We start from the raw sequence: 10212 nt of genomic DNA, 5'->3' as shown, positions 1-10212 counted from the left end.
ATTTTATAAGTTTTGGATTGCATCAATTGATTGATTGATTGATTTGCTTGAGCTCCAGATTTTTATTATCTAGATTGAAAAAATAATAGCAATGTTCCTTCATATCAATTACTAAAGGGGAAAATGTTGTGTGAGAGAGTGAATATGGCCTCATATTTCACTATCCCCATGACTACCTAGATGTCATTTGTAAATAGTAGCTGTGAAAAGCTAAATTTTGTGAAATATTTTCTTGGTTTGTTTCTCCTAAAACCCGTTGTTACTTCTTTCTATGTGGTAGGTACCACCTGATTCTGTATGTACTGAATCTTGCCCTCCAGGTTATCAGAAGAAAAAAAGAGAAAATGATAAATTCTGCTGTTATGACTGTTCACAATGCCCAGAAGGGAAGATCTCAAAGTTGAAGGGTAGGCAATGCATTGTATTCAACAGCACTACCTTCAGCATTATTTCCAGGGGTGGGATACTACTGGTTCACACCGGTTCAGGTGAACCGGATGTTAATTTTACATCTGGTCCACCGAACTGGTAATTGCAATGACTGGCTGGCCCCGCCCCGCTCACCCCACTCCTCCCAGGAATCTCCATGCAGCCCATTTTGGATCCCAGGTAAGTGAAGGGCCTATACCGGAAGGCTGGAAATGGGCCCATTTCCAGCCTCGAGAGGGCCTCTGGAGACTGGGGAGGCTATTTTCATCCTCCTGGAGGCTCAAGGGAAGCCTCTGGGGCCTAGGGGGTGAAACATGAGCCTCCCTTCGATAATTTAAATTGGCAATTTTTAATCCAAAAAATTTATAATATGAATTTAGGCACCAAATTTGAAAATATTATAACAACCATTTATGATACACAACAGGCTAATATTATAATAAACAGGGAATATACCCGCCCAATAAAAATAGAAAAAGGAGTCAGACAGGACTGCCCACTCTCACCCCTGCTCTTCATATTATCATTAGAAGCATAACTAATGCGAATTAGACAGTACCCACACATAAAAGGATAAATGGTTAAGAAAGAAGAATATAAGTTGCAAGCGTTTGCGGATGATATATATTTTTTCATTGAGGAACCAATAGAAAGAGGACAAAAATTGATGAATGAATTAGAACAATTTGGAGCAGTAGCAGGACTTAAAATTAATAGGAAGAAAACAAAATTAATGACTAAAACTTTAACAGAAAAACAGAAAATAAGAACTAGAAGAAGTTATGGGAATACAAGTGATAAAGAAAGTTAAATACTTAGGAATATGGTTGACAGCACATTGTAAGACACTTAAGGAAAATAATTATGATAAATTGATGCAACAGGTAAAGAAGGATTTAGAAACATGGGGAAAGCTGCAACTTTCATTATTAAGCAGGATTGCTGCTATTAAAATGAATATTCTTCCAAAATTCCTATATATATATTTCAGACGATCCCAATCAAAGTACACAATTTTTTTTTTTGAAGAACTTAATAAAATAACTAAAATTTATCTGGCAAGGGAAAAAACCTAGAATAAATTTAAAGGCAATGCAGGATATGAAGAGCAGGGGAGGGCTGGCATTTCCAAATTGGGAGTTGTATTATAGTGCAGCCTCTTTAGTATGGTTGAAAGAATGGGTGAATTTAACCAATAAGAGAATATTATTCTTAGAAGGCCATGACTTTCAAAGGGGGTGGCATGCTTTTTTATGGGATGTAGGGAAAACTAGCTAGAAATATTTTCACAGACACCTAATCAGAGACTCATTATTAACTAATTGGAAGAAAATACGGAAAAAAACACTATTTAAAAATACCAATTTGGATTTCAACAATGGAGGCGATGATTCACCCAAATAATCTGGATATCACTAAAATGATTAAATATAAGGATCTATTGGATACACAAGGAAATTTGAATTCGTGGCAAGAACTTGAAGAGCGGGGACTAAAAATTGATCAGTGGGCATATCTTCAAATTCAAAGTAGATATAAACAGGACAAGAAAGAATTTGGAATTAACAATAAACTCCAGCAATTAGATAAAATTTTATTAGGATCAGGCAAAAAAAAATATAACAAAATTTTATAATTATTTATTAGAAGTAGAATTAAAAGAAGAAATTATAAAAGGGAACATGATAGCCTGGAGTAGGAATATAGGACGTACCATCACCATAACAGAATGGGAAAAGGTCTGGGGTAGAAATAATAAAATTACAAAATCGGTAGCATACAAAGAAAATGCCTATAAAATGTTTTATACATGGCACCTTCCTCCTTCGAGATTAGCGAAGATGCACCCCAATATGAGTCCTAATTGCTGGAAATGCAAAAAAAAAAAAGAGGGAACTTTTTTTCCATATGTGGTGGTCCTGTACAGAAGCTTAAAAATATTGGCAGAAAATTAGAAATTGGCTGGAAGAAATGACAAGAAAACAGATCGAATTCAAACCAGAGTCCTTTCTGTTAGGGATCTTTGATAAACAAATATATAAAAAAAGTGAAATATATAATAATACACATTTTGACAGCAGCCAGATTGGCTTTTGCACAATGTTGGAAGCAGCCTCATGTTCCATCAGAGGAGATGATCATTCAAAAAACATCAAGTTGTACAGAAATGGACAAATTATCTTTGGCATTAAAAAATAAAGACACTTCAATATAGTACAACAGCTGAAACTGCTGGTACAAATGGATAGACCAAAGATAGACTTCACACTAAAAGTCAAAAGAGGATAGGATAATTCCATATTAGTGATACACAGATATATGTAAGGATTAGGTGTGTATATGGCATAAAATAAGGATTAAAAAGAGGTCTAACAAACTGTTGAAGATGAGAATGTTTTTAATTGTTTTCTATTTTTTTCTTTCTATTTTCTTCTCCCTTTCTTCTTTTTCTCTCTTTCATTTATGTATGTGTTGTTGGTTTGTTTTAATTGTAAAATCAATAAAAAAAATTTTTTTAAAAAAAAAGAAACATGAGCCTCCCAGAAGTTCCAGAAGGCTGGAAATAGGCCCATTTCTGGCATCCACAGAGCCTCCAGAGTCCGGGAAGGCCATTTTTGCTCTCCTGGAGGCTTGAAGAAAACCTCTGCAGCCCAGGGAGGGTGAAACCAGCCCCCTGCCATGGTGCAGGAAGCTGACTAGGCCATGCCCACCATGGCCACACTCAACCAGCAACTGGGCAGAGAACTGGTTGCTAAGTTTTTTGAAGCCCACTCCTGATTCTTTCAGATAAAGAAATAGCAACTGTCCCCTTGTTCTTGCATTCATGAGATCCTCTGGATTTTTCTACCTCACATCAAATCAAAAGGAAAAAGAAAAAGAAAACTAAAAGAAAAACAAACCTCATGCTCCCATGCTTCATGTGTATCTCTGTGGTCAACTGATATTTTTATTAATTCACACAATAATAGAATCTTAGATTTATAAAATTGTAGCTCTGGATGAGACCATAATGTTGATCTAATCCAACTTTCTGGAATATGCAATGCAAACAATGAAACAAATTTGAAAGGAGGTTGTCCAATTGCTTTTTAAAAACCTTCAGCAATGGAGAAGCCATAACATCTGTAGATAGATTCTTCCATTGTTGAACAGAGATGTTTCTCCTTTATATAAAATCTAGAAAGCTGCAACTTATACTCAGGGTTTTGGTAGTAGTTCGAACTTTTGACATGACTCCCTTTTATGCATTTGAGGACAGAAAGCACGTTCTCCCTTAAGGCTAAATTTCCCTCCTTTCAGGATAAATTTCTCATATGTCATGTCTTCAAGTCCCTGTATCAGCTTGAAGGCTTTCCACATCTGTCTGGAAATTTGGTGTCCAGAATAGAACATAATACATTAGGTGTGGTCTCACCAGTGCCAAGAAAAGAGGAATAAACTGATAGACAACAAAGAATAGCATTTATAGCGCCTACAAGAAAAAAAATTGTTGAAGAGCAAAGTGTTCCTCAAGCTTGAAGAAAGGACATGACAAGTTGAGATGTAATTCAGTAACAACAAATGTCATTATTGAAAATATTGAGGCATATGCCCTGATGGAGATTTCTATTCTTTTCTTCATGTCCTAGTACAGCTGTACAGCAATAGCAAAACTGAGAATTTACTGTGAAGGAAAAAGGTTGTTGTTATGAAATCTAATATAGTAATTTATCATTTGTCCTTGTTGTATTTCAAGAGTTGCAACTCTTCAAATACAACAAGGACAAATGATAAATTACCATATTAGATTTTATAACAAGAATATTCATCCCAGGCAATATTAGCAGTAGGAAATCTTCTTTAGTGCTGGCTTTTCAGGAATATTGTTTATTCTTTATATATGCAGTTGCAGATGAATTGATGCTCAAACACAATGATTTCTTTTCTTTTTTTAAAATCTATTTATATTTCATTCAAAATAAAGTTAAAACTCCAAAGGCAAAACTCCAAAGAATCCAGAAAGGGACAAAAAGGAAAAAAAACAGTCAAGATATTAAAAAAGAAAAAAAGTGTATAAAAAAGCCAAACACATACACAGACGATATTATCCCCCCTAGTTGAATACTGATTAGTACATTACATTACTACAATATTGGTTCCCACCCCTTGTGAAACAGCCCCCCCATTTTAAATTAGTATATCTATTTGCAAATTATTGACCTACATTCTGTATATTAGTGATAAAATATTTAACAGGAAAAATAATGACAATTAAAAAAAAACAAGATTAAAATTTCAAAACATTCTATTAATCCACTCAAAGAAAGTGGATTATCTATCCCAAATCATCTGAAAAAATTAAAAATAGTTTGTCCTGGATCAAATATCCATGTTTGTTTCTTAATGTCATAGCTTATTAACTGTTGTCTAATTAACTGTAATAGATTCAGTCTCCACAGTAAATCTATCTTCTCATTAAGGTTCAAATAGAAGTGGTTTACAGTTAGGTATAATAAATCCATCCAATATTTTTTTTCTTTTTCAGATATGATTGATTGTATTGAATGCCCAGAAGATCAGTATCCTACCAAGAATAGGGATGGATGCATTCCCCAAACAATAAGCTTTCTTTCTTATGATGAACCTTTAGGAATTGGTTTAATGTCGCTAGCTGTTCTCTTTTCTTTGATCACAGTGTTGGTAACATTCATTAAGCATAGAGATACCCCTATTGTCAAAGCCAACAACCAAGATCTCACCTACCTTCTCCTTATCTCCCTTCTTGTTTGCTTCTTGTCTTCTTTGCTCTTTATTGGGCAACCAAGGAAAGCAACTTGCTTTCTTCGACAATCTGTTTTTGGCATCATCTTCTCTGTTGCTGTTTCTTCCATATTGGCCAAAACTATCACCGTGGTGGTAGCATTTATGGCTACTAAACCAGGATCCAAGATGAGGACATATATGGGAAAAAGACTCTCAAACTCTATTGTCATTTTCTGCTCTCTGATTCAAGCCATTATTTGTATTGTATGGGTGGCAGCCTCACCTCCATTCCCAAATTTAGATATGTACTCAGTCCCTGGGGAAATTGTAGTAGAATGTAATGAAGGAACCACCATGTTTTACCTTGTCTTGGCTTACATGGTTTTCCTATCCCTTATCAATTTTATAGTGGCTTTCCTAGCCAGGAAGTTACCAGATTCTTTCAATGAAACCAAGTTTATCACTTTTAGCATGTTGGTATTTTGTAGTGTTTGGTTGTCTTTTATTCCCACCTATTTGAGCACCAAAGGAAAATATATGGTAGCAGTGGAGATCTTCTCCATCTTAGCTTCCAGTGTTGGGTTATTGGGTTGTATCTTTTCCCCCAAATGCTACATCATTCTTCTAAAGTCTGAACTGAACACCAAGGAACAGCTGATAAGAAGTAAGAGATGAGGAGTCTTTTGTTACCATATCTACATTTGTGTACTAAAATAGGATTGTTTCTGATTTTATATGAAATTATATAGGGCAGTATGTCTAATCAATCAATTATCATTTGAACCAACCCACTTAAAGGTATTCAGTTATTTATACAATTATTGTGGCAGATTTATTTGAATTTGGAATGAAAAAAATAAAATCTGGGATAACCTGTTCATTTATTTGTCATTCATGTAGTATCTAAATGTCATTGGGGTATTCATTTGGAACAATTCCTCTCTACTGTTGCCACATCATTCACATTTTCCAGAAACTAAATTTAAAGGAGACCTTTTTATTGCTTGTTTTAAGGCAGCCCATTCAGTCTTTAAACTAAACAAACTCAATGTCAACTCGTAAAGCATTGCTGGTTTGCTCTCTTGTTGCTATAAGGAGCGGGCAGATCTGATGGAGCAGTTTGTTGCTATGATCAGAAGCACATTCCACAAATACCTTTCTCCAGATTGTATCTCAAATTACCAAACCCAGCCCAAGAGGCATGTTTTCCACAGCCCGCAAAAGTGCTTCATTGGAGAATATGATTTATGACACACCCTGGGAGGAGGGGAGAAACAGGGTCATAGGTGGGCAGTAAGTTACAAAGGCAGAGCCAACTGCACTTGGGAAAAGTGCCAACATGTTGCTCCTAATAAATAATTGGATTTCTTTTGAAACTTGGCTCAAGGCTCATTAATTAATTAGAGCATCCATCAGAATCCTCAGAATCAGTCAGCTCTGCCCAACTCTAACGTAAATTCCACCAAATCTGTAATGATATATTTGGGGCAAAACGTGTCCACAACTGCTTCTCAAATACTTGCTGCTGACTCATTAAAGCAGCTGCATCCTTTATTCGTGATCACGTGGCTGCTTTAAAGAATTGCAGAGAGCTGTCATTCTGAACCTGAAGTCCAGCTTAGATTTATTGATTAATAATCAATGCAATTGAAAGACCATTCTTTGAATGATGTCGCAGATGCTTCCTGTAAAAAGGGGTTGAATTAGCTGACCTCTAACAGGAGGAGAGTGAGATATCATGGTCTAGAATAGATATGATATGGATGTCAACAGAATTGCTCTCTAACATACAAGACATAAAAATAGAAGCAAGTACCTGGGCAGATCACAATCCAATAACAGTTGTATGGAAAGGACAAAAAAGGAGATCTAGATGGACTTTAAATAATACGATATTAAAGGAAAAAGACTTTAAACAGAAAATTGAGAGAGAATTGACTTTTTTCTTTAAAGAGAATACAAAAGAGGATACATTATTACAGAACCTCTGGGACACGATGAAGGCTTATACAAGAGGCTTGATAATGGACTATACAAGGAAAAGAAATATAAAACAGAAAAAAATCCTTAAAATATTGGAAGATGATTACAAGAAGCTGGAAAAAGAACTACAGAAATTTCCACAAAAAAGAACATTAAAATTAAAATGAACATAACTAAACATAAAATGGGGCTAATGGAAAAAGAAGAAGTAGCACAAAAAATTAGAAATACTAAGCAGAACTATTTTGAAGATGCAAACAAACCAGGCAGATGGCTAGCATATAAATCAAGAAAGGAAAGAGACTTGAGAAGAATAAATCAATTGATAAATGAACAAGGACATGTATGCTATGGAAATGCAGAGAAGAAAAAAATTATTCAAGATTACTATGGAAAACTGTACCATCAAGAGAATGCTCAGGAAGAAAGAATTCAACAATACTTACAAGAAACAAATTTGCCCCAGATACCCAAAGATATTGAAAGGGGTTGAATTAGCTGACCTCTAACAGGAGGAGAGTGAGATATGCATGTCTCTGTGTGTGTGTCTTTGTGCGTTTGTGTTCTATTGGGAAAATACAGCACAATTAGTAGCTAACTTTGGAGAGGAAGTGAAGTGGAGCCCATGTTTTCCAGTAAAACTGTTATTCAGGGGTGGGCTTCAAAAATTTCAGCCCTGGTGGGCATGGCCATGGTGGGTGTGGCCTAGTCGGCCTCCTGCACCATTGGGGGGGGGGCATTTTTACATTCCACAAGCTCCATGGCTTTCCTCAAGCCTCTGAGAGGGCAAAAACAGCCTCCCCCAGGTTCCGGAGGCCCTTCAGAGGCTGGAAATGGGACCATTTCTGGACTTCCAGAACTTCAGGGAGACCCATTTTCCCTCTCCCCGAGCCTCCCTGCAGGCCCTGCACTTATCTCACATCCAAAATGGGCCACCTGGGGACTCTTGGCAGGGTGGGGTGGGAATGGCAGGGTGAGGTGGGTGGGGCCATCCAGAGGTGGGATTTGGCTCTTCTCCGAACCAGCCATAACATTAGCAATGGGTCCTCCTGAACCTGGGAGAACCTGTAGCAGCCCACCCCGGCTGTTACTGCGACTTAAATGCCACCATTGTGGCATATGCAATTATCATGCCTGTAATTACTGAAACCAGTTATTTAGGTTTTTTTATCCTGTTTGGTGACTTGTAAAGATAATTAAAAAGCATTTGAATAGAGTAACACTGTGACAAAAAAAAAAGAACACCTCTGTATGGTTGAAGGCTGGAAGAAGACCAAAATGATGGTCCCACTCAGAGAAATTAATCAGCCATATTTCCTTTTTCCCATTTTATATTTTGCAAATCTCTGCTGATGTTTTTTAGGTATGCATGTCTCATATTGATGGGAGAGAAATGGAGGGAGGGAGAGAGGGAGAAAGAGAGAGAAGTTGATCTCTGCTTAGAATCATAGAATCCCAGATAGGAAGGGACATTAGAGGTCTGCTAATTCAACCCCTTTTTACAGGGAGAATCTACTACATCATCACTGCCAAAGAACTGCTCAGCATCTGTTTGAAAACTCTAGCAACTGAGAACTTGTTACTTCATGTGACAGTCATTTAAGAAGCCAGCAACATCTCACTCATAAAATAGGCAGAGATCTGTTCAGAAAGAAGATTGAATAACAAGATGGTGCAGACCACGATATTCCTACTTATGTACCCCCACTTGGTGAGCAAATTCATGGCTAGAACTAAGCGTCTCCCTTTTTCGCACAGATCCTATCAGTCTGAAGATTATGTTATTGGTGGGATCACATCGCAGATTCTTCCTTTTTATAATGTGTTTCCTTTCAACTGGCCTCCTTTGTTAGAAGAGGGGCATATCAAAAGGTAGGAGATTCTTGTCTTTTTTGTTGTGATGGCACAGGTTTAATATCCAACATCCTACAGTCTCTATCTTCAAACTTTTTGACACTTATCTTATTCAGTCTCCATCTTTTCATTTATAATTTTCTTCTCACTGTTTTGTCCCAAAGGTGTTTGTTCCAAAATACAATTGAACTAACTAACTTTCTTTCTTTCTTTCTTTCTTTCTTTCTTTCTTTCTTTCTTTCCTTCCTTCCTTCCTTCCTTCCTTCCTTCCTTCCTTCTTTCTTTCTTTCTTTCTTTCTTTCTTTCTTTCTTTCTTTCTTTCTTTCTTTCTTTCTTTCTTTCTTTCTTTCTTTCTTCATGGATTTAATATCCATAACATTTTGCAATCTCTATCTTCAACCTTTGTGACACTAATCTTATGCAGTCTACATCTTTTCATTTACAATTTTGTTCTCACTGTATTGTCCCAAATATATTTGTTCCAAAAGGCAATGGGACTTCCTTTTTTCCCCATTTGCTTTCATCGAAGAAGCTTCCAAAGTTCTAATTGACTGATAGGAAATGGAATAATTTATATTCTTTGCAATCATCTACCCTGAAGACTGCAGATGTCTGCAAAGAATATAAATCCTTCCATTCCCCAACTGTCAGTTTGAACTGAAGAAGCTTCTTGGATATGAAGCAAAGGGGGAAAGGGGGAAAAAACCAATACAATCCAGTTGCCTTTTGGGAAAAAAGCATCTTTGGACTGGATGATTGAGAATCTCCATAAACATTTTCAATGCAGTATACCTACATAGATATATTTTTGACCCTTCATAAAATTTTATTAGCTTCATCAATGTAATTGTTGTGGAAACAATTTATAATGAAGATTTTTAAGCTTTCCAGTTGAACCAATATCTACAAATATAGATATATACAAATAATAATGGGGATAATGGACAGCCTTGTCTAGTTCCTTTTAGAAAGTTGAAGTTTTCTGTTAATACTCTGTTTATCATTACTCTTGCTATTTGATTGTTGTATATCGTTTTTAATGCATTCGTATACCTGTCTCCAAAATCCATCTCCTCCAGTTGCATCAACATGAACTGCCAATTCACATTGTCAAATGCTTTCTGTGCATCTAAAACACTAATGCCATTTGTTTCTCTGAGTGGGGTTGAACCAATATCTGTGGGGTTCCTTGAGTATTACACA

General features: G+C 36.3%; 1 protein-coding gene across 1 annotated transcript; it reads left to right on the top strand.

Annotated features, from left to right (window-relative positions):
• The first annotated feature begins 4944 nt into the window (after window positions 1–4944).
• On the top strand, window positions 4945–5847 carry LOC113428086 (vomeronasal type-2 receptor 26-like). The gene has a single exon (XM_087947074.1). The coding sequence runs from the start codon at window positions 4957–4959 to the stop codon at window positions 5845–5847; it is 891 nt and encodes a 296-aa protein (XP_087803200.1). The 5' UTR covers window positions 4945–4956.
• The last annotated feature ends 4365 nt before the right edge of the window (window positions 5848–10212 follow it).

The sequence above is a fragment of the Notechis scutatus genome, chromosome Z (genome assembly GCF_049901735.1).
Source record: "Notechis scutatus isolate UNSWTSFEM ecotype Mainland chromosome Z, rNotScu1.2, whole genome shotgun sequence".
In the NCBI taxonomy this organism is placed as follows: domain Eukaryota; kingdom Metazoa; phylum Chordata; class Lepidosauria; order Squamata; family Elapidae; genus Notechis; species Notechis scutatus.
Note: the sequence above shows the minus strand (reverse complement) of the source record. Positions and strands in the feature narration are given on the sequence as shown.